The sequence below is a fragment of the Hemicordylus capensis genome, chromosome 14, assembly GCF_027244095.1.
Source record: "Hemicordylus capensis ecotype Gifberg chromosome 14, rHemCap1.1.pri, whole genome shotgun sequence".
Lineage (NCBI taxonomy): Eukaryota > Metazoa > Chordata > Lepidosauria > Squamata > Cordylidae > Hemicordylus > Hemicordylus capensis.
This window is the reverse complement of record NC_069670.1, coordinates 21887369-21912405: the sequence shown is the minus strand read 5'-3', so window position 1 is coordinate 21912405 and position 25037 is coordinate 21887369. Positions and strand designations below refer to the sequence as shown.

Below are 25037 nucleotides of genomic sequence, written 5' to 3'. Positions count from 1 at the left end.
ACCACATAGATAGATTCTCTCCAGGATGATTTGTCTTCAACTTGGCCTTTCAGGTTTCTCAGGGGTGCATTCATTGCTGTTGTGATCGAGTCCATCCACCTTGCTGCTGGTCGTCCTCTTCTTCACTTTCCTTGAACTTTCCCTAGCATTATGGACTTCTCAAGGGAGCTGGGTCTTTGCATAGTGTGTCCAAGTATGATAGTCTGAGCCTGGTCATTTGTGCCTCAAGTGAAAGTTCTGGATTGATTACCTCCCCATTAATCCACCAGACATCTTTCTTTCTTTGTTTGTTTTTTAAGCAAAACTCATGATACATTTATAGATAAATAGTCTTCTTCTCATGTCAACAGATGTGATGTTCTAGAATGAATAACTGCATCATCAGCATGAAGCAGAACTGTGATAGATTTACTGGCTAATTTAGGAGGGTGGAAATCTGGGTTATCCAAGAGCGCAAATAAAGATTGAAAAGAAGTGGGGTAAAAATGCATCCCAGTTTAACTCCCTTCTGTGTGGGTACAGACAGGGTCAGATGTCATTGGACATTGCATCGCACCCGAAGTGAGGTGTTCTCATGCAACATTCAGATAAGGAGAAACAACTGATGATCAATAGAGGAATTGGCAAGTTTACGCCCCAAGCGCTCCCTACAAAAGGAGTCAAACCCTGCCTTAAAAGCTGCATACAGAGGTGAATACTTTTCAGCCAGATGTTGTAGAATTTGGGCCTGATCAAGAGTCATCCGAATAGACATAAACTCCGCCTATTCCTCCCTTAGTATGTTCTCCTGTTCCAACCAGTCCGTGAGGTTAACATATAGATGTCTAGAATATAATTTATGAATAATGCCCAGCAGACTGATTCGTCGATAATTAGAAGGGTCAGAGTGTTGGCCTTCCTTATATATGGGAACAATCACCGTTGTGCCCCAATCCTCTGGGATACAGGCAGTACGATCCATATAAGTAAAGAATCTTGCAAGTACAGGAGCCCACCATTCAACATTTGATTTTAACAGTACAGAGGGTATCTGATCCAACCCCGGGGTCTTACCCGGTTTGGGTTCGGTCACTAAACTAGAAACCTCCTTGAGGGAAACTGAGTGAGGAAATCGGTAGAAATTCTATAGGAAAAGGGGCACTCCTTCAGGGGCAGACATCCCATAAAATGCTTGAAAGTAGGTTACCCACGCATCTGCAGGGATGTGACAGCCCAGCCTAGGTCCCCTGCCAGAGGAATGGACGGATTCAATCTTGAGTGTTCTTCATGTTCAAAGGTTTTGAGTTTCCCTAACTGCGCGGATGTGACAGAAGCTCAGTGGTAGAGCATCTGTTTGGCATGCAGAAGGTCCCAGGTTCAGTCCCTGGCAGCATCTCCAGGCATGGCTGGGAAAGATCCCTGCCTGAAACCTTGGAGAGCTGCTGCCAGTCAGTGTAGACAATCCTGAGCTAGATGGACTAAGGGTTAGAGATCTGCATGGAACCAGGTTTGGGTGGCTCAATGGCGGCTGGGTGTCGCACCTTAATTGTGGGGGAGGGTTCCCTTACCCCTCCCTCCACTTGTCTCCTGCTGGCACCAGGTATTTCCCAAGTCCTACAAAGCAGCAGCGTACTTCCCTTCTGCCCCATTTGCTCTTTGACTGGAAGCGGCTGGAAGTAGCAGGCACGCCGGTGTCCATGTTCAGGTCCAGCTTCTTCTGGCCATTTCCTGCCGAAGAACAAACGGGGCAGCAGGGAAGTATGCTGCCACCATGTAGCACTTGAGAAATAGTGGGCGTCAGTGGGGGGAAAGCAGAGGAAGGGGTAAATGCACCCTCCCCTGCCCCCTAAAGTGCGACCCCCACCTTTGAAGGTCGAACTGCCTGGGTGCCCCAGAGCGAGTGGTGATGCAATGCACATAGGGTGCCAACCACCCCCATACCCTCAAGCCCATGGGGTACTGGGATCTGCGGTTTTTTAGGTGTTCTGAGAGTAGATTCTCTGGTAGCAAGTGAGAGTGGATTCAAAAATTACTTGGGGCCCCCACCCCCCACAGGGAGGGCAGCAAGATGGATTTGGCTGGACTGGAAGCTGGCTGCACCTCCACCACCTCCACATCTGCCACGGGAGGATCCTTCTTCCCTGGCAGGGGAGGCCCTCCCTCCAACTGCTGCCTGGCCGCAGGCCCTGGCATAAGGCCAGGCAGACAAGAGAAGTCCAGCCTGTCCACCAATGCAGAGGTGGGGTGACTGGGGGAGGTCTAAGCAGGTCTTGGAGTGGTTAGTGCCTGGATGGGAGGCTCATGGATGCCACTTTTGAGGTTGGGGCCAAAGATCAGTGATGGAGCATCCGCCTTTCAAGCAGAAGGCTGCCGTTTCAGTCCCTGCCAGCATCTCCAGGTAGGGCTGGGGAAAACTCCAGCCGGAAGCCCTGCCAGTCACAGTCACAGTCAGAAGGGTTTCTGGGCTAACAAGACTCACGGAAGCAGCTGTTCCCAGAAATCAGAGCTGCCAGTTCAAAAACCAAGAGAACACGGACTGCAAGTATGCAGCAGAAGCTTTATTGAGAATGTGAAGGAAATGGCATCATATTAGAGGCCGCTGGGAGACAGAAGGAAACCTATGAATTCATACTGAGGATAGCAGAGCAAAGTAGTGGGAGAAGAAGGGTGCCCAGTCCCCTCAAAGTCCAGGCCTGGATTTCAGCCATGCGTATACTTCAAGCTGAGAAATTCCCCCCCCTTTCTTTGTTCAAGCCACCCAAGGTTCAGGCTGGCAACCAGCGTACCCTCTAACAGGGATTCCCAGATGTCGTTGACTAAAACTCCCAAATCCCCAGCTGCAATGCCTCTTACTTGGGGATAATTGGAGTTGTAGTCAACAACATCAGGGGATTGCTGTTAGATAAAACACTGATGGGAACACTTTTGTAAGTGGATGAGGACAGAGGGGTGCAGATGTGGCTTTTCTATGTTTCTATGAGAATAAACATAAGGGAACTGCTGGATCAGACCAAAATCCTTCCAGTTCAGCCTCCTGTTTCCAACACTGGACAACAAGATACTACTGAGACGTCCACAAGCAGGGCTATATGTTTCCATTCCAAATTTTTCCATTCCAAATAGCCCCTTCCCGCGTTTGCTCCCCAGTGCCCGGCATTCAGTGGCACACTAATCCTAGCATAGCTGTCAACCGCTCTATATTCTTCTGCTTCTGCTTTGATGCTTCACTTCTGGTCTTCCTGGAGGCATCTGGTTGGCCTTTGTTGGTTCCCGATGAAAACCTTACCTAGACTGAAAACCCAATGAATGAAGAAATGCTCGCTTAATACTTTTGTCATTTATGACAAAATCATTTGTCATAAAATATAAGATAGTGCGGATAAATGGCCTCAGAACAGTAGTACAACTGCTGGTCCCCTCCAGACTTGACTACTGCAATGCACTCTATGTGGAGCTGCCTTTGTACATAGTCCGGAAACTGCAGTTCGTCCAGAACGCGGCGGCCAGGTTGGTCTCTGGGTTATCTCGGAGAGACCATATCACTCCTATCTTAAAAGATCTACACTGGCTGCCAGTAAGTTTCCAGGCAGAATACAAGGTTTTGGTTACAACCTATAAAGCCCTAAACAGTTTGGACCCTGGGTATTTAAGAGAATGTCTTCTTTGCTATTAACCACATCGCCCACTGAGATCATCTCGAGAGGTTCATCTTCAGTTGCCACCAGCTCCTCTGATGGCTACTCAGGGACGGGCCTTCTACATTGCTGGCCCAAGGCTTTGGAACACACTTCCCACTGAAATAAGAGCCTTCGCATCTCCTACAACTTTTTAAAGGGCTGTCGAGACTTATTTGTTCACCCAGGCTTTTAATTAGATACTGTTTTAATTGTTCTAATTGTGTATTAATAGTTTTAACTTTTTAATCTGTTGAAATGTTTTCATCTGTTATTGGCTGTTTTTATGTTTTTGAAAACTGCCCCGAGGACTTGTGTTTTAGGAAGTATAGAAATATATTAAACAAAATAAAACTAAAAATATTCTAAAATTGCATGTAGCTAGACTTGGGAATGTTCTCCCAGTAGGATAAACTCCTCCGTCTCCATCACAGCTTTGAGAAAGCCAGTAAAATCTTGGCTCTTTAGATGAGTGGTAGAGTATTTCTGGTTGCGGCAGCTCTGTTCCAAATAGAAATACTCGAATGCAAAAATTTGAAATGAAATCTTAAAGAGTGTAGACAGTTTATTACTATTATTAATGGACTATTAAAATCAAATGTTGAATGGTGGGCTCCTGTACTTGCAAGATTCTTTACGTATATGGACCGTACTGCCTGTATCCCTGAGGAGTGAGGTACAACGGTGATTGTTTCCATCTATAAGGAAGGACAACACTCTGACCCTTCTCATTACTGACCAATCAGTCTGTTGAGCATTATTCATAAATTATATTCTAGACATCTATATGTTAACCTCACGGACTGGTTGGAACAGAAGAACATACTAAGGGATGAACAGGCGGGGTTTATGTCCATTCGGATGACTCTTGATCAGGCCCAAGTTCTACAACATCTGGCTGAAAAGTATTCACCGCTGTATGCAGCTTTAAAGGCAGGGTTTGACTCCATTTCTAGGTAGCGCCTGGGGAGTAAACTTGCCAATTCCTCCATTGATCGTAAGCTGCTTCTCCTTACCTGAGATGCTGCCAGTCAGTGTAGAAAATACTAAGCTAGATGGACAAAGGGTCTGACATGGCAGAAGGCAGCTTGCTATGTTGCGATGGGAGGTGGTGGTCCCACAGGGTCCCAGGAGAGATCATCTTCCAAGATATCCACCCCTCCACTGTGGACATTGCAATTTGGTGCATTTTAATAATTCAGTAATGAGAGTGATTGAAACCCAGCCAAGGCACGTACCGCAGGCATTGCAAAAAACTCATCATCATCACATGCAGATCACTCATTCCTGCAAAAGGGAGAATGGGTGACTTTTGAAGTGCTTTAATGAGCCCCAGTCCCTTCCTGAGGTGTTTAAAGTGGTTCATTCAAAACTGAAGCCAGTCAAGTTGAAGTCGAAGAAAGGAGACTTTGAGAAAAATAGGCACTGGGTGGTTAACATGGCGTCAAAACAAATAGCTTAGCTATTTTTCACTCTTTATGTTTGGTAAGCTGTTTTTGGCCCAGGGGATAAAGAAGTGCCAGCAACAACCCAATAAAAGCTATAGGCGCTGTAGGAGGCAGCACAAGCTCCAGAGAGCTTGACACACTGGCTTGAGTCAACCCTCAAACCATCAACCAGATCCCCACAGCAGAAGTCATGATCGTGCCACCTGGCTCCCTCCTGACCATCCCAGGACCCATCACGTGCGCTAGCTGTATGCCGGTCTACGTGGGAGGCATCACTGCCATTGGAGGTTTCAAGATTGTAGGATCAGGAGCCTGGGGATGTCTGGGTTACAGAGCTCTGGGCCAGTGGAGAGGTGGAAATCTTGGAAGAAGCTCTCTCCTGGGACCCTGTGGGAGCATCTGCCGATAGACCCAATAACTGCAAAGGACTAATCATAATGACCAGGAACCAACAACCCTGAGACTGAAGAATCGCTGAAATCCAGGCCTGGACTTTGAGAGCTCTGGGCGCCCTTCTTCTCCCACTACTTTGCTCTGCTGTCCTCAAAATGAATACATCACTTTCCTTCTGTCTCCCAGCCGCCTCTAATATGATGCCATTTCCTTCACATTCTCAATAAAGCTTCTGCTGCATTCTTGCAATTCGTGGTCTCTTGGTTTTTGAACTGGCAGCTCTGATTTCTGGGAAGAGCTGCTTCCCTGAGTACTCAGAAACCCTTCTGTCTGAATGAAAACTTACGGGGGACGTGGCACTCTTTTAGGAACACACAGGAAGCTGCCTTCGACAGAGTCTGACCCTTTGTCCATCCAGCTCAACAGTGTCTACTCTGACTGGCAGCAACTCTCCAGGGCTTCTGCCTGGAGTTTTCCCCAGCCCAACTGGAGATGCTGCCAGGGACTGAAAGGGCAGCCTTCTGCGTGCAAAGCGGATGCTCCAACACTGATCTAAGGCCCCAACCTCAAAAGTGTCATCCTTGAGCCTCCCATCCAGGCACTGACCACACCAATTCCTGCTTAGCATCACCAAGGTGGCTGTAACAAGGGCTTTTGGACCATGCTCTGGGAGCCTCCAGAAGCTTCAGTGCAGGCTGTAGCTGATGGTTTCCTTCTTGGCACTCAATGGGTAACGCTGTGCAATGTCCCTCCCTTCCCCAGACTGACAATAATACCACATTCCTTCCGGGGCACACAGCCTCTGCCCCTTTCCTCCTTTTTCATCCGTATCACCATGCTTTGAGAGATGGAAACCCCAATGATGGGGAGTGACTGCGCTGTAGGGGTCAACAGTGTGAGTTGAGAAGGCCCAGATTCAGATCTCACTTTTGCTATAGATTCACTTGGGGGCGTGTGCAAGGGACTCTTTCTCAACCTATTATTATTTAATAATAATAATTTAAGAGAGCACCTTCTTCATTACAAGCCCCATCGCCCATTGAGGTCCATCTCTGAGGAGGTCCATCTCCAACTCGTTTGGTGGCTACACAGAGACGGGCCTTCTCGGTCGCTGCCCGGAGATTGTGGAATGTGCTCCCTGCTGACATACGATCCTCCCTCTCTCCGGCAATTTTCAAAAAACACCTGAAAAGCCACCTTTTCGCCCAAGCTTTCTCAGCTTCCTAATATTTTTGGGTTTTAATCTCTGGTTTATTTTTAAATTATTGGATTGTTTTAAAGTTTTTCTAGGATCCAAAAACCCCGCTAGCATGCAGTAGATTTTGCTGAGGTGACATAGGTGAAGGATTGGAACCATTCAATGGAGGAAGGAGCAATGTGGTAACTTACTACTAACACTCCAATGCAATCAGGCCCATAGCCACTCCCAAGAAGCAGCCGTCCCTCCATCCTTACTGGTCCACACTGGGAAGACCTGTTTATTTCAAGAACCCAAGGGAGCCTGTTCTGAACATACTCCGTGGACCGAGGACTCCAGCTGCTGGGGAAACCACCAGCGAAGGAAGTCTATTGCTTTTTGACAATGTGTCACAGTTTCGATGCCCTGCGCACAAGGGCAGATTCGACTGGTCATAGGAATTTTAGGGTACCTTCCCTCCAGTACACCATATGGAAGTGTGTTAAATCATGCCAGGGAGAAGGCACTTCTCTGGGACAAGGTAGTTAAATCCTTTATATAGTGGTGTGGTTTATGGTAATTTGTGAAACTACCAAGAAAGTTTCTTGCAGAAATTAGTGCCAGGTTGCTCTGCTTTTCAGTGTCTCCTATACATTGTTTTATAAACCTAGCAGCATCAAGAGGTTTGCCCAGAGGCATTAGAAATTGAGGGGAGCATTCAGGTTTGCACAACATATCATAGATCTGTTACGCCAATTAGAATGGGAGCTGTCTTACAAAACAACGGGGATTCGTCTTTTAGAGTTGAAGATGATTTTAATCTAACGGTTGAATACATGGATCCAAACCTTGGTCTCCACTCTTGTTAGGCTGGCCTCCACCCATAGAATGTCATTGGGCACACATCTGGGGGCCGAGGATAGAACACACAAGAATTTTGATTGGACCTTCTCCATTTGTTTAAAGGTATGCAGAGCACAAATAGCAGCACCATACACCAACTGTGAGAGCACTTTAGCCTCATAAGCCTTAATTGCAGTAGGTGTTCATTGGCCATCTCTCTGGAAGAAGAACTTTAAGATAGCAGAGGCCCTCTTCTGAGTGTCAGTTGCAACATGCTCACAGTGGTAGAAAATACTGAGCTAGATGGACAAAGGGTCTGACTTGGCAGAAGGCAGCCTGCTATCTTCCGATGGAAGGTCGGGGTCCCAGAGGGTCCCAGGAGAGAACTTCTTCCAAGATATCCACTGCTCCACTGTGGACATTGCAAAAAACTCATCGGTAATGAGTAGTGATTGAAACCCATCGGTAATGAGAGTGATTGAAACCCAGCCAGGGCACGTACCGCGGGCACTGCAAAAAACTCATCATCATCACATGCAGATCACTCATTCCTGCAAAAGGGAGAATGGGTGACTTTTGAAGTGCTTTAATGAGTCCCAGTCCCTTCCTGAGGTGTTTAAAGTGGTTCACTCGAAACTGAAGCCAGTCAAGTTGAAGTCGAAGAAAGGAGACTGTGAGATAAATAGGCACTAGGTGGTTAGCATGGCGTCAAAACAAATAGCTTAGCTATTATTCACTCTTTCTGCGTGGTAAGCTTATTTTGGCCCAGGGGATAAATAAGTGTCAGCAATAACCCAATAAAAGGTTAGCTGGAGTGACGAAGCATCCTAACTGCAAGGGAAACTGGTGGACCTGTATAAAAGCTGTGCATTCCCTCTGTCCTTCCATCAGCTTCATTCAACTCTCCTGTCTTCACTGCATCTTCTCAGAGAAGCCGGTAAGTCCATTTTCTTGGTGGTGTTTTGATAGATTCTCGTTGACACAGAGCTTGGTGGATCTTCCACCTTGAGTCTTCTGTTCTTCAGAATATGGAGAGGTTGACAGCTAGTCTAGGATTAGTGTGCCACTGAATGCCAGGCACTAGGGAGCAAAAGTGGGAAGGGGCTACTTCCTTCGTGCCAGGCTTTGTGGACCTCCCAATGGTTTCTTGTTGTCCAGTGAGGCTGAACTGGAAGGATTTTGGTCTGATCCAGCAATTCAGTTATGTTCATTCTCATAGAAACATAGAAAACTGCTTATACTGAGTCTGACCCTTAGCCCCGCCAAGCGTCAGTAATGTCTACACTGACTGGAAACAGCTCCTCAAGGTTTCAGGCAGGAGACGCTCAACCCCCAATTAAGAGATGCCAGTTGTTTGAACAAGGAAAGGTGGACATTTCTCAGCTTGATGTGTACTCTCTCAAGACAATCACAATCCTTTCTGCTTCTATGTTGGGTCTCTTTGAGAATACGTTCCCAGCAGAGACTTTGGAGAAATTTCTCTGATGGTTTTTGTCACATCCCTGAGTGAAGCTCAGTTCACCGTAATGTGATTCTCAACCATTTCTGTTTCAGACTCGCCTCCACGTCCTCAGCAATGTCTTTCTGTGGACCAGCCTGCACCGTCCCATCTTGTGCCTCTAGCCCAGTGGTGGGTTTTGGCTCCGCAGGTCTTGGCTACGGCGGTCTTGGCAGTGGCTTTGGTGGCCTTGACTATGGATTAGGAGGCTTCGGCTATGGTGCTGGTGCTGGTGCCTTGGGCGCTGTAGGAGGCATCACAAGCTCTGGAGAGCTCGGTACCCTGGCCGGGGTAAACCCTCAACCCATCAACCAGATACCCGCAGGAGAGATTGTGGTCCAGCCTGCCCCCATCTCGGTGAGAATCCCAAGAGCCATCCTGTTCCCTAGGTGAGAGTCGGCCTCCGTGGGAGGCATCACTCCCTGTGCCGTTGGGGGTTCCGGGATAGTAGGAGCAGGTGCCCAGGGGAGTCTGGGTTACGGAGCTCTCAGCCGGGGGAGGGGTGGATATCTTGGAAGAAGCTCTCTCCTGGGACCCTGTGGGAGCATCTGCCAATAGACCCAATAACTGCAAAGGACTGATCATAATGACCAGGAACCGACAACCCTGAGACTGAAGAATCGCTGAAATCCAGGCCTGGACTTTGAGAGCTCTGGGCGCCCTTCTTCTCCCACTACTTTGCTCTGCTGTCCTCAAAATGAATACATCACTTTCCTTCTGTCTCCCAGCCGCCTCTAATATGATGCCATTTCCTTCACATTCTCAATAAAGCTTCTGCTGCATTCTTGCAATTCGTGGTCTCTTGGTTTTTGAACTGGCAGCTCTGATTTCTGGGAAGAGCTGCTTCCCTGAGTCCTCAGAAACCCTTCTTTCTGAATGAAAACTTACGGGGGACGTGGCACTCTTTTAGGAACACACAGGAAGCTGCCTTTGTCAGAGTCTGACCCTTGCTCCATCCAGCTCAATAGTGTCTACTCTGACTGGCAGCAACTCTCCAGGGCTTCTGGCTGGAGTTTTCCCCAGCCCAACTAGAGATGCTGCCAGGGACTGAAAGGGCAGCCTTCTCCGTGCAAAGCGGATGCTCCAACACTGATCTAAGGCCCCAACCTCAAAAGTGGCATCCTTGAGCCTCCCATCCAGGTACTGACCACCCCAATTCCTGCTTAGCATCACCAAGGTGGCTGTAACAAGGGCTTTTAGACCATGCTCTGGGAGCCTCCAGAAGCTTCAGTGCAGGCTGTAGCTGATGGTTTCCTTCTTGGCACTCAGTTGGTAACGCTGTGCAATGTCTCTCCCTTCCCCAGACAGACAATAATACCACATTCCTTCCGGGGCACACAGCCTCTGCCCCTTTCCTCCTTTTTCATCCGTATCACCATGCTTTGAGAGATAGAAACCCCCATGATGGGGAGTGACTGCGCTGTAGGGGTCAACAGTGTGAGATGAGAAGGCCCAGATTCAGATCTCACTTTTGCTATAGATTCACTTGGGGGCGTGTGCAAGGGACTCTTTCTGAACCTATTATTATTTAATAATAATAATTTAAGAGAGCACCTTCTTCATTACAAGCCCCATCGCCCATTGAGGTCCATCTCTGAGGAGGTCCATCTCCAACTCGTTTGGTGGCTACACAGAGACGGGCCTTCTCGGTCGCTGCCCGGAGATTGTGGAATGTGCTCCCTGCTGACATACGATCCTCCCTCTCTCTGGCAATTTTCAAAAAACACCTGAAAACCCACCTTTTCGCCCAAGCTTTCTCAGCTTCCTAATATTTTTGGGTTTTAATCTCTGGTTTATTTTTAAATTGTTAGATTGTTTTTAAGTTTTTGTAGGATGCAAAAACCCCGCTAGCATGCAGTAGATTTTGCTGAGGTGACGTAGGTGAAGGATTGGAACCATTCAATGGAGGAAGGAGCAGTGTGGTAACTTACTACTAACACTCCAATGCAATCAGGCCCATAGTCACTCCCAAGAAGCAGCCGTCCCTCCATCCTTACTGGTCCACACTGGGAAGACCTGTTTATTTCAAGAACCAGAGGGAGCATGTTCAGAACATACTCCGTGGACCAAGGACTCCAGCTGCTGGGGAAACCACCAGCGAAGGAAGTCTATAGCTTTTTGACAATGTGTCACAGTTTCGATGCCCTGCGCACAAGGGCAGATTTGACTGGTCATAGGAATTTTAGGGTACCTTCCCTCCAGTACAGCATATGGAAGTGTGTTAAATCATGCCAGGGAGAAGGCACTTCTCTGGGACAAGGTAGTTAAATCCTTTATATAGTGGTCTGGTTTATGGTAATTTGTGAAACTACCAAGAAAGTTTCTTGCAGAAATTAGTGCCAGGTTGCTCTGCTTTTCAGTGTCTCCTATACATTGTTTTATAAACCTAGCAGCATCAAGAGGTTTGCCCAGAGGCATTAGAAATTGAGGGGAGCATTCAGGTTTGCACAACATATCATAGATTTGTTACGCCAATTAGAATGGGAGCTGTCTTACAAAACAACGGGGATTCGTCTTTTAGAGTTGAAGATGATTTTAATCTAACGGTTGAATACATGGATCCAAACCTTGGTCTCCACTCTTGTTAGGCTGGCCTCCACCCATAGAATGACATTGGGCACACATCTGGGGGCCGAGAATAGAACACACAAGAATTTTGATTGGACCTTCTCCATTTGTTTAAAGGTATGCAGAGCACAAATAGCAGCACCATACACCAACTGTGAGAGCACTTTAGCCTCATAAGCCTTAACTGCAGTAGGTGTTCAGTGGCCATCTCTCTGGAAGAAGAACTTTAAGATAGCAGAGGCCCTCTTCTGAGTGTCAGTTGCAACATGCTCACAGTGGTAGAAAATACTGAGCTAGATGGACAAAGGGTCTGACTTGGCAGAAGGCAGCTTGCTATCTTCCGATGGAAGGTCGGGGTCCCACAGGGTCCCAAGAGAGTACTTCTTCCAAGATATCCACTGCTCCACTGTGGACATTGCAAAAAATTCATCAGTAATGAGTAGTGATTGAAACCCATTGGTAATGAGAGTGATTGAAACCCAGCCAGGGCACGTACCGCGGGCACTGCAAAAAACTCATCATCATCACATGCAGATCACTCATTCCTGCAAAAGGGAGAATGGGTGACTTTTGAAGTGCTTTAATGAGCCCCAAGCTCTCCCTGAGGTGTTTTAAGTGGTTCACTAGAAACGGAAACCAGTCTAGTAGAAGTCGAAGAAAGGAGACTGTGAGATAAATAGGCACTGGGTGGTTAACATGGCGTCAAAACAAATAGCTTAGCTATTTTTCACTCTTTTTGCTTGGTAAGCTGTTTTTGGCCCAGGGGATAAAGAAGTGCCAGCAACAACCCAATAAAAGCTATAGGCGCTGTAGGAGGCAGCACAAGCTCCAGAGAGCTTGACACACTGGCTTGGGTCAACCCTCCAACCATCAACCAGATCCCCACAGCAGAAGTCACGATCGTGCCACCTGGCTCCCTCCTGACCATCCCAGGACCCATCACGTGCGCTAGCTGTATGCCGGTCTACGTGGGAGGCATCACTGCCATTGGAGGTTCGAAGATTGTAGGATCAGGAGCCTGGGGATGTCTGGGTTACAGAGCTCTGGGCCAGTGGAGAGGTGGATATCTTGGAAGAAGCTCTCTCCTGGGACCCTGTGGGAGCATCTGCCAATAGACCCCATAACGTCCAACGACTGATCATAATGACCAGGAACCGGCAACCCTAAGTCTGAGGCATCGCTGCAATCCAGGCCAGGACTTTGAGGGGACTTGGTGCCCTTCTTCTCCCACTACTTTGCTCTGCTATCCTCAATATGAATTCATCGGTTTCCTTCTGTCTCCCAGCTGTTTCTTCCCTGAGTCCTCAGAAACCCTTCTGTAAGAATGAAAACTTATTCAGCTTCCATATATTTTTGTTTCAATCTCTGGTTTATTTTTAATTGTTAAATTGTTTTTAATTTTTTAATATTTTTTTAACTGGTTTTATGCCATTGGTAACCGCCCATAGATGAAAGTTGGGGGCGGTGTATGAATTTGCTAAATCACTCAATCAATCAATCAATAATACGCAGGACCACAGCTGCACTCTCGGGACGATGCACACCTACCTAGAATTAACATAGATGTTGAACAGAGTAGGAGCAAGTATACAGCCCTGACGTCCTCTAAAAGTTGGAATTTCCGATGTTAACTGTCCACTTGGGCCATAACGAACTTTCAAACAAGTATGCTTATGCAGACTAACAATAAGTTTGAGTAATCTTTTATCTATTCCCAGGGCTTCCAGTTTAGACCACAGTCTCTCTCTAGAAACTGAATCAACTGCAGCTTTAAGATCAATGAATGCTACATAAAGTGCTGAACCTGGGAACCTAGAATATTTCTCTGCCAGAAATTGAAGGGTAAAAGCATGTTCCGTGGTGGAACGACCCTCCCGAAAGCCTGCCTGCTCGATAGCTAAAATGTCATTTGCCTCAATCCAGTCTAGAAGTTTTATCAGAAGATGCCTCGCGTAAATTTTACTAATAACATTAAGCAAGCTAATGGGACGATAGTTGGCTGGGTCCTCACGCCTACCTTTTTTATAAAGAGGAATTGTTATAGCAAGGCCCCAATCACTGGGAATGTTAGCAGTTGTATCTATATAGGTAAATAGAGAGGCTAAAACGTGGACCCACCAATCAAGATTCACTCTGATAGCCTCAATAGAAATGTTATCACTACCAGGGGCTTTCCCATTACTAAATTTCTGAATAAGTTTTTCAATCTCTGAACAGGAGACTGGGTTCCACCTAAGAGTATCTCCATTTAGTTGTTCAGCATTATAAACCATATTATCAGCATTACTATAGAGCTGTAGGAAATGTTGTTCCCAAACCTGAGCTGGAATCACAGAAGCTGGAAGTGTAGGTGTTTTCGACAGAGCAGGTGAAACAAGCCTCCAGAACTTAGACTGATTGTTAGACTTAGCAGCCTCAATTAAATTAAGCTGGTTTTTGTTAACGGCTTGTGCCTTCTTCTCTCTAAGCAACCTCTTCGAGGCGGATTTCATCGAGAGCGCCCTTTGCCTATTTTCCAAAGAGGGTGCTGTTCTATAAGTTAAGAAAGCCTTAAGTGTGTTATTTTTGGCAATGCAACAATCCCGATCAAACCAGGAACGAGAAAAGGACTTGGCGTGATTTGAATTTTTATTTGGATATACTGAGGTGACAAAAACTGGGCACAACAGTGCTAAGACTGAAGAAAAAGGATCTAACAGTGAACACCTCTGGGAGCCTTAGATCCTGTTATAATTGCTTCCCATAAACCACACGCCTCTGCTGACCCAAGCACATTAGCAACTCGTGTGGCAAGTTCCTCAGACCACCTCAATCTCTGGTAACTAGTGTTCCTAAAATCTCCTACCACCGGTCCAGCTGCACCTCTTGAGCCAACACCCAACCAAAATTTCAAAAGCATAGGGTGATGATCGCTTTCATGTCTGGGGATAATCTGGAAGTTCAAAACCCTAGACAACATTCTGGAGGAAACGGCAACATAATCAATTATAGATGGTTTGGCCCCCACCCAATGCGTATATTCCGCCGGAAAATCTGAAGGAACTGAGCCATTAAGCAACCATGAATCCCATGTGAAAGCATGGATTCTCCCCTCAATTTCTAATGCCACTGGGCCAACCTCTAGGCTTATAAAACAATGTATAGCAGACTCTGAAAAGCAGAGCAAGCTGGCACGAATCTCTGCAAGAAACATTCTTGGTAGTTTCACAAATTACCATAAACCAGACCACTATATAAAGAATTTAACTACTTTGTCCCAGAGAAGTGCCTTCTCCCTGGCACGATTTAACACACTTCCATATGCTGTACTGGAGGGAAGGTACCCTAAAATTCCTATGAGCAGTCGAATCTGCCCTTGTGCGCAGGGCATAAGAACATAAGAACAGCCCTGCTGGATTCGGCCCAAGGCCCATCTAGTCCAGCATCCTGTTTCGCACAGTGGCCCACCAGATGCCGCTGGAAGCCACAGACAGGAGTTGAGGGCATGCCCCCTCACCTGCCATTATTCCACTGCAACTGGTACTCAGAGGCATCCTGCCTTTGAGGCTGGAGGTGGCCCACAGGGCATCGAAACTGTGACACAGTGTCAAAAAGCAATAGACTTCCTTCGCTGGTGGTTTACCCAGCAGCTGGAGTCCTCAGTCCACGGAGTATGTTCAGAACATGCTCCCTTGGGTTCTTGAAATAAACAGGTCTTCCCAGGGTGGACCAGTAAGGATGGAGGGACGGCTGCTTCTTGGGAGTGACTGCCCTCCAGTGGCTATGGGCCTGATTGCAGTGGAGTGTTAGTTGTAAGTTACCACATTGTTCCTTCCTCCATTGAATGATTCCAATCCTTCACCTACGTCACCTCAGAAAAATCTACCGCATGCTAGCAGGGTAGGTGTGCATCCTCCCCAGAGTGCAGCTGGAGTCCTGAGGTTGATTGATTGATTGATTTATCAAATTCGTACACCGCCCCTAACTTTCATCTATGGGAGATTACCAATAAAAGAAAACCAGTTAAAAACATATACAAAAACTTAAAATCTTGTAAACTTGTAAAACTTGAATTCGGACGTAGACCAGCAATACAACAATATTAAAATAATAATGATAATAACAATAATAAGATGATAATATAAAATCAGACTACATTTATACGCATTTGGCATATTATATAACAATATTTGGCCACGATATGAATAACTTCCGGATTAGGATTAGTGAGCAAATAGTTTAAATAGAAATCCTCTCCACGACCCGGAAAATTAATCAAAAGTGGGGCAATTTGTTGGCGTCTTATGTCTCTGTAATATTCACAATGCTGTAAAACATGAGCAGTTGTTTCAACATTACCAGATCCACAAGGGCATAATCTTGATGTGTATGGTATACCCTGGAATCTCCCATGGAGCACAGCTGTTGGGAGAGCATTTACACGGGCAAGTGTTAGAGCTCGTCTAAATTTTGGAATTAAAATGCTACTTAGATATGTAGCAGGCTTGAGCTTGGTGCACTGGCTACCTATGTAGATGCTACTCGGTAACTTTGCATGATCCATCTGCAACTCCACGTCATGGATACGTTGCACAATTTCTCTTCTGGCCTGATCGAAACCTAATCTAATAAAATCATCATGAGAGAATCCATATAATAGAAGTTTTTCTGTAATTGCCAATTTCCAATTGGATTTAAAGGAGTCTTCCAGAATTAAATGCACTAAGCCGACTTTCATGAAAACCAATTTTAACCAGTAGAGTATGATAGATCTCCAATAGTGTGATTCAAATCTAACCAGACCCACCTCCCTTCTAATAACAGTATTTGGGACACAACATGGCAGCTGTAATATAGTTCTTATGAACTTAGTTTGCAGTGTTTCTAACGGAGCAAAATTACTAAATGGGCCCAATTGTGCACCATACATTATCTGAGGATACACTTTGGCCAATAGTAATTTTATTGCAACAGGGATGTACAGAGCTCCCCGTGAAAAATAAAATGATTTGATCAGATTGATTGATAATTGGGCGCTCTGAATAATATATTTTTGATGCGCAATACGGGAACCAGATGAGTGGAATACAACACCTAAGTATTTATAAGATTGAACTTGTTCAATTGTGTTCCCATTCATGTGCCAGGTATATCTCTTTGGCCGTTTAGCAAACACCAAAACTTTTGTCTTTTGGTGGTTTACCTCTATCATCTCTCTGTTACAAAATGAACTTAATTGTGCTAGTGCTCGACGTAGTCCTATGGGCGTCTGGGATAAAAGGATCATATCGTCTGCATACAGCAGGACTGCAATGTGTTCTGTGCCAAGTTTTGGAGGGTGCATAGACATGTCAGATAAACAGCTCACCACTGAGTTGATATAGATGTTAAATAAAGTAGGTGCCAAAATACAACCCTGCTTTACCCCTTTACTAGTTGGAACATCTGACGTTAAATAACCATACTGGTTGCAGCGGACCCGCAATCGAGACTTCTCATATAGTTTATAAATTAATAATAGTAATCTCTTATCAATTTCCAAATCTATTTGTTTTTGCCAGAGCCTGTCTCTTGATATGGAATCAAATGCCGATTTCAGATCTATAAATGCAGTATAAAGTGCAGCACCCGACTTAGCTGTATATTTTTCAACAAGATAATGGAGGGTCAGGGCATGTTCTGTAGTAGATCGACCTGTTCGAAAGCCAGGTTGTTCAACTGCAAGAATGCCGCTTCTCGCCTCCGTGTGAGGCGGGGGGCGGGGTTGTGCACCCGGCGCGAAGAAGCAGGCACGGAAGCGCCATCTTGGCCCCCTCCATGTGACGAGGGACTGTCCAATCAGGAGGGGGCCGGGGAAACAGTGCAGCCCGGCAGCCATCACAGAAGCAGTCTCTCCTCTGCCGGGCAAGGAGGAGGAGCGAGCACCGTTCGCTCCTGGGGCCAGAGAGGAAGAAGAGCTCGGCCACATGCAAGCCGGTCGGGCTCAGGGCTCTTCCTCTCGGCCGGTAGTTGGTGGGAGCGGCAGCTGCGATCGGCCACAGCCCAGGCCGATCGCAAACGGTGGCTGTTTGTTCCTGGGGCCAGAGAGGAAGGAGAGCTCGGCCACGTGCAAGCCGGCCGGGCTCAGGGCTTTTTTCTCTCGGCCGTTAGTGGGAGCAGCAGCAGCAGGAAGGGATCAACAGCCTTCGCATATGTTGCAGCAGGAAGGGAGCAGCTTTATTTTCAGCAGCCAGAGCGCCGGGGGACCAAGCAGACAAAGGCCTTTCTCGGAGGCCTAGGGTGATATACGGGGCTTGGTCTTTTTTCTTTGCACAGTTTGGGGAATGTGGAAGGGGACTTCTTTCATGGGGGAATGCCCTTTTTGAGGTCATTTCATAGCTTGGGGAGTTCTGAGGGAGTTGATGTTCAAGCATTATTATATTGGATGGATCGATTAATTGGGGACCCAACCAACTGATGGTTAAGTTGATGTGGGAGCGTTAGTATACTGGATAGCTTACTTGGGGATACCGAGGGACGAGTGCTTTGCAGAAGGGCTGAAGCAGTTAAAGCTTGGATAACAAGCAGAGGGCTACCCAGTTTAAGGAGCCTGGCCCACAACCAAAGCTTGTCTTGCAGTTTATATATATATATATATATATTTTAAAAAAAAATTGTCTTGTGGTAGCAAGCGTGGATAGTCCCCTTTGCTAAGCAGGGTCTGCCCTGGTTTGTATTGGAATGGGTGACTACATGTGAGCACTTCAAGGCAAGAGTTTTTGTTTTGTTTTTCCCAGTTAATGGTCCTTCAGTTGTGCTATATATTTGCTCCCATTGAGTTAAAACAAAATAAATTAGAAGAAATAAATAGATAAATAAATAAATAAGTGAAGTGAGAGGGAGAGGCCTTAATACCTTATTCTCTAGGCCAGTGGAACGTTTGGGAGGACTGGTCTTGTGGTACAAGCAGGAATTGCCTCCTTTGCTGAGCAGGGTCTGCCCTGGTTTGCATTTGAAGGGGTGACTACATGTGAGCACATGGTCCTTCAGTTGCGATATATTTGCTGCCATTAAATAAATAAAAACAAATTGAAAAGAGAGAGAGGGAGAGGCCTCCCTCAATCACTTCCACCCATTGGGGGGCATCAGTTGCAGCCTCTTCAAGGGATCCTGCCAGGCCTGCTGAGCCATGCCATCAAGGAAAGGGCCCGGTAAGGAGAAGGGGAAGGGGAAGGCCCCGGCCCCTAAGCGGCCTCAAGCACGGCCCAGGGAACCCGACCCCTCCTCGGGATCAGAGGATGAAGGGCAGCTGGTAATGGCGAGGATCTTGTCTCGCTTAGAGGCGTTGGAGTCCAGGAAGAAAGCTACTCGAGGGGAGGGGTCCAAGGCGGTTGGAAAGCAGGGTGCGAGAAAAGCGGGGAACCAACCTAATAAGCAGCTGCAACTTTTACAGTCCATTGAGGCGAGGCTGGATGCACTGGAGAGTGGCGAAGGGGAGGCAACTGGAGCAATGGAGAATGCCAGCCGGAACGCCTTGGATGCAGATGTCGGGTCTTTTGGTGAGTCCGATTGGGGATGGTGCTATCCACCCTGGGCAGGGCACCTGGCTAGCGTGTGGGGGGGGATGCCAGCATGGCCAGTAGGGCTAGGTTACTCAGCACCCCCAGTCTCAGGGACAGGTGGGGCGCCTGAGAAGAAGGCAGAACCTGAGAAGAAGGCAGAACCGGAACCAGCCACACGACTGCAGCAGCTCACACCCTGGGAGCAGAAGTGGCAGAGTGGTAAGGTGGCCAGTGCAGACCCAGGGTGGTTATCTGAGGGCAAAGAAACAGTGGCTACAAATGATAAGATTGACCATTACCCACAGGGGGAGGTGTCCCTGCCCCTGGGCGATCACTTGTTGCTCGCCACAAAAGAAAAGATATGGAGGAACGAATTTGTTGATATGTTCTCATTACTGTTTCGGGAAACAGAACCCAGAGAGGGGGAGAAAGGGGACCGGAGGGACAGAGAAAGAATCAGGTACAAAACAGTTGACCGTAACTGGTCTAACTGGCTGGCCGGGTACATGGTGTACATGGGGGTGGTGCTGCAGAAACAGCCAGCACGGGGAGCATCTATGGTGAAGTATTTGGACATCATATACCACGCATTCTCGGAGTACAGTGGGCCCGCGTGGGCTCGCTACGACGAGGCCTTTAGGCGACACTCAGCCATGAACCCGGAGCTCCCGTGGGATTGTCAGCACCAACAACTCTGGATGAGGATCATGGGCCCCAACCGACCTGGGGGTGGGGAATTCTCGGACAGTGGACACTTCATAGTAAAATCTGCTGCCACACCCGCCAAGGGCCAGATGCCTGGTGTGGCGGGACAGTTTCGTCAGCCTTGCTGGGAATTTGCATCAACAGGGACTTGCTCGCGCCGCCCATGTCGTTTTCGACACGCATGCACCATTTGCGGAGGCGCTCACTCATTTAACTTCTGTCCAAAGGGCCGCTGGCCCCGGCCCGGCCCCAAAGATGGGCCTGCCGCCAGAAAAGGTGGTAGCCCCGCTCCGGCAAAAGGGACCTAGCCCCATAAGGCTGGGTCCGTTGTTGCAGCTGCTGCAACAATACCCAATAGTGCAGGATAGGGACTATCTGGGGGAAGGGTTTCAAAGGGGTTTTCGGATACCTTATCAGGGTCCCAGGGTTAGTTCCTGGGCAGAAAATTTGCGTTCAGTTAAGGGGTTGGAGCAGGTTGTAAGGGAAAAAATTGACAAAGAAGTACAGGAAGGGAGGGTGCTAGGCCCCTTCCCTCGGCCGCCCTTGCCCAGCTTTAGGGTTTCCCCTCTGGGGGTGGTGCCTAAGAAGGCAAAAGGGGAGTACCGTTTGATCCATCACCTTTCCTTCCCTGCTGGAGGATCAGTTAATGATGCCATACCTCACCAGCTGTGTTCTGTTAAGTACACAACTTTTGAGGCAGCAGTGGAGATGGTTCGAGAGCAGGGCAAGGGCGCGTTGATGGGGAAGTGTGATATCAAGTCAGCCTTCAGGCTCCTTCCAGTCCATCCAGATGACTTCGACCTCCTGGGTTTTGCTTTTGAAGGCGGCTACTATATTGATAGGGCCCTGCCCATGGGCTGTTCCATCTCCTGTTCTGCCTTTGAGCGTTTCAGTTGTTTTTTGGAATGGGCAGTCCGGGAGAGGGCGGGGCTCACCTCAGTAGTGCATTATTTAGATGACTTTCTTTTTTGTTGCCCAGGGTCTTTATCGACCTGCAAATATCTAATGGACACGTTTCAGGGGCTGGCAAAGGAACTGGGCATACCATTGGCGCCGGAAAAAACAGAGGGTCCAACCACCCGGCTGGCCTTCCTCGGGATTGAAATAGATACAGTGGCTCAGTGCTGCCGCTTGCCACCAGAGAAGGTCCTTGCTCTCGAGCAGCGCCTGGGGCAGCTGCTGGACGCCAGGAAGGTCACATTGAGGGACTTACAGGTCATAGTGGGACACTTGAACTTCGCATGCAGGGTGATTGCACCCGGCCGCGCCTTCCTTCGGAGACTCTGTGATGCTACTAAGGGGCTTCGGGCCCCACATCACCGGGTGCGTGTGACACATGAGCTTAGAGAAGACGCTAGGATGTGGGTGGAGTTCTTGAAGGACTTCAATGGCGTTTCCCTGTGGCGGTCCAAATTTCTACTAGAAGCAGAGCTTCAAGTCCAGTCAGATGCAGCAGGGGGGCATGGTTTTGGGCTTTTCTTCCGGGGACGGTGGTGCGCTTCCAGGTGGCCCCCAGACTGGGAAGAAAGGGGTGTGACACGAGATATGACATTCCTTGAGTTCTTCCCGATAGTGGTCGCAGTGCACATCTGGGCCAGGGATTTTGAAGATAGGGCTGTCCAGTTCTGGTGTGATAACATGGCCACAGTGCAGGTGATCAACTCGGGGACTTCCAGGAGTCCTCGGGTGATGCACTTGGTTCGCTGCTTCACGCTGCAATGCCTGCGCCACAACATTCTTTTCACCGCACGGCACGTGCCGGGGCTGGATAACAGCATTGCGGATGCGCTCTCTCGGATGCAGGAGGAGCGCTTTCGAACTCTCGCCCCAGCAGCCAGGGAGCTTCCCGAAGTTTTTCCACTCCACCTATGGAACCTTGGATTCTAGAGGCAGAGGAGGCCATTCGCCTATCCCTAGCACCTAGCACAAGAGTGCGCTATGCGTCGGCTATCCGTGAGTTTCATGCATTTAGGGTTGACACAGGGCTGGAGGACCTATGGCCCATCCCAGTCGAGCACATAATGCGCTATAGCACACATTTACATGGGAGGGGCTTGGCCACGGGGTCCATTGGGGGTAAGTTGGCAGCACTGGCTTTCCAGGCCAAAATGAAGGGGTTCGCGGACTCCACCACTGACTTCCGGGTGCGCAGAATGCTCGAGGGATGGGCGCGAGTAAACCCCTCTCAACCAGATACGAGGGTCCCACTGGCGCCAACAACACTGCAACAGGTGCTCCCACTTTTTAATGATATTTGTTTTTCCAACTTTGAGGTACGGTTGCTCAGGGCTTCCTGCCTCGTGGCCTTCTTCGGTGCCCTGCGAATCAGTGAGCTGGTCGCCTCCTCCAGGTCTGATACATCAGCGTGGGCCCTGCAGTGGGGGGATGCCCGGGTAGAGAGGGACAAGGTGGAGTTGCACCTGAGGCGGGCTAAGACCGACCAGAAGGGCAAGGGAGCCACCATCACCCTGGCAGAGGGGACTGATGAGGGCCTGTGCCCGGTGAGGGCCATGAGGGATTACATGGCGGTGCGTGGGGAGGGAGAAGGCCAGTTGTTCCGTCATGCGGATGCTACGCCCTTGACGCGCTTCCAGTTCTGGGCTCTGGTCAAAGAGGCTTTGAGGAGGGCAGGCCTGGACCCGCGTGTTTATGGCACCCACTCCTTTCGGATAGGGGCAGCATCTTCAGTTGCAGCCGCGGGGCTGACGGAAAAGCGGATCCGGGCGTTGGGGAGGTGGCGTTCATCCGCATGTCGCCGCTACATACGCCCACTGCCGAAGTGATGGCCCACAAGAAGTAACACCCAATTTTGTCTTACAGACTGTCAGGCACCTCCTTTGCCTTTGCGGATACTCATCTATGGGCACAGCTATGTGTTCTGGGCTAGTCGGCGAGCTCGGCAGACCAGCTTGGGTACCCAGTTGGGTCTGGCAGGAGCGGCGCAAGTGGAGTGGATGGGCTGCCGAGGAATGCTGTGGGACCTTTTCCTTCCACTTCTAGATGAGTACATCACGGCAAAGGGGGCACCGCACATTTTGGTGGTACACCTGGGAGGCAACGACTTGGGTTTGTTGCAAGGCAGGGCCCTGAGCCTGCAGGCAATCAAGGATTTCCAGGGCCTGGCGGCCCGGTGGCCCGAGATGCAGTTAGTCTGGTCTAACCTGCTCCCAAGGACACGCTGGAGGGGCCAAGGGGGCCCCCTGTGCTTCAATAGGGCACGTAAAAAAGTCAATAAGGCAGTTGGAAGAGCTATTACCGCCTTAGGGGGGACAGTAATACAGCACCCTGACATACGAGTGCAGGATGCGACCCTGTATAGAGGGGACGGAGTCCATCTCTCTGACCAGGGGAACGAGGTGTTCCTCTGGGACTTGCAACGTGGTCTCCAAGAGGTGCTAGCTGGGTGGGGAAAGCGGGGCTAAACAGAGGTTTGCCCCACTTCTGTGGCAGGAGAGTGCGGGTGTTGGGTAGGTAGATTCAGGGATCGGTGTTTGGCTGGAGGGCCAGTTGGGTGAGGGGGGTCAAGGAACAGCCTTTCAGGGCTTTGACGGCCCGTAAGGTTGGGAATGGCCCCCACTCGGGGGGTGGGCGCGACTCACCGGCTCAGAGCTTTGACGGCTTGGGTTGGGGGTGTGGCGGACCACCCCCCCCTCGGCGGGGTAGACCCCCGCGGTGAGAGGAGGCCAGGACTTGGAGCCTGGCCAAATCAGGACCCGGCCCTTCGCCCTGGTGTGGGGTGCTCTTCATTAGGAAGGGCCACCACACGAGAGTAGTACCCGCACTCTAGTGTATTGGGACCTCGTTGCAAGTGTCGTTACCTATGTACAATAATAAAAGTGGCCCTTATTTACTCCAACTAATGGTGTCCTGTCTTCATTGGGCATCTGGGGGTGCAATGCCGCTTCTCGCCTCCGTGTGAGGCGGGGGGCGGGGTTGTGCACCCGGCGCGAAGAAGCAGGCACGGAAGCGCCATCTTGGCCCCCTCCATGTGACGAGGGACTGTCCAATCAGGAGGGGGCCGGGGAAACAGTGCAGCCCGGCAGCCATCACAGAAGCAGTCTCTCCTCTGCCGGGCACCCACCCACCCTCCCGGTACTCAGTGAGGGATAGCCGGTCGCCTACGGGGGCCAAGTAGGAATTTTTTGGGTCGTGCCAGATTGGCTGGGGCACGGCCTTTTTTCGCCTACTTCTCACTGAGGCTTAGGAGCTGGGCCACAGGTAGCCATCGTTACCTATGGTCCCCGGGTGGCAGGTAGGCATTGAGAATTGGTTGGTCACTTTGCAGGAGAGTGCGGGTGTTGGGTAGGTAGATTCAGGGATCGGTGTTTGGCTGGAGGGCCAGTTGGGTGAGGGGGGTCAAGGAACAGCCTTTCAGGGCTTTGACGGCCCGTAAGGTTGGGTATGGCCCCCACTCGGGGGGTGGGCGCGACTCACCGGCTCAGAGCTTTGACGGCTTGGGTTGGGGGTGTGGCGGACCACCCCCCCCTCGGCGGGGTAGACCCCCGCGGTGAGAGGAGGCCAGGACTTGGAGCCTGGCCAAATCAGGACCCGGCCCTTCGCCCTGGTGTGGGGTGCTCTTCATTAGGAAGGGCCACCACACGAGAGTAGTACCCGCACTCTAGTGTATTGGGACCTCGTTGCAAGTGTCGTTACCTATGTACAATAATAAAAGTGGCCCTTATTTACTCCAACTAATGGTGTCCTGTCTTCATTGGGCGTCTGGGGGTGCAATGTTCTTTTCCTCAATCCAGTCCACCAGCTTAATTGCTAAGTGTTTAGCATAAATTTTACTAATCACACTCAGGAGGCTTATAGGCCTATAATTTGCAGGATCACTCCGTTTACCTTTTTTGTATATTGGGACTAATATCGCCACTCCCCATTGTGGTGGAATTTTTGCCGTATTATCAATAAATGTGAACAGTGAGGCTAAAACTGGAACCCATCAGTCTAGGTTAGACAGAATCACCTCTATAGTAATATAATCGGTCCCAGGGGCTCTGCCTTTTTAAAATTGTCTTACAAGACCTTCTACTTCCGAGCAGGAGACCGACTCCCATCTTGGGGGGTCAGTTATATATGCCTCGACATTCACCGTTATGGCGTCATTTTGTCTATACATTTCGTGAAAATGATTTTCCCATTTATCAGCTGGAATGATACAGTCAGGTCAAGTGGGGGCTCTTCCTAACGAAGGTGCTACCAAGCGCCAAAAGGTGCTTTGATTTTTCA

The 25037-nt window shown here is 49.0% G+C and overlaps 1 protein-coding gene across 1 annotated transcript; it reads left to right on the top strand.

The window, feature by feature from the left end:
* The first annotated feature begins 17293 nt into the window (after nucleotides 1-17293).
* On the top strand, nucleotides 17294-24496 carry LOC128337702 (uncharacterized). Its single transcript, XM_053278981.1, has 2 exons — nucleotides 17294-19097; nucleotides 21609-24496. The coding sequence occupies exons 1-2, from the start codon at nucleotides 18728-18730 to the stop codon at nucleotides 22586-22588; spliced, it is 1350 nt and encodes a 449-aa protein (XP_053134956.1). The 5' UTR covers nucleotides 17294-18727; the 3' UTR covers nucleotides 22589-24496.
* Nucleotides 24497-25037: the final 541 nt, after the last annotated feature.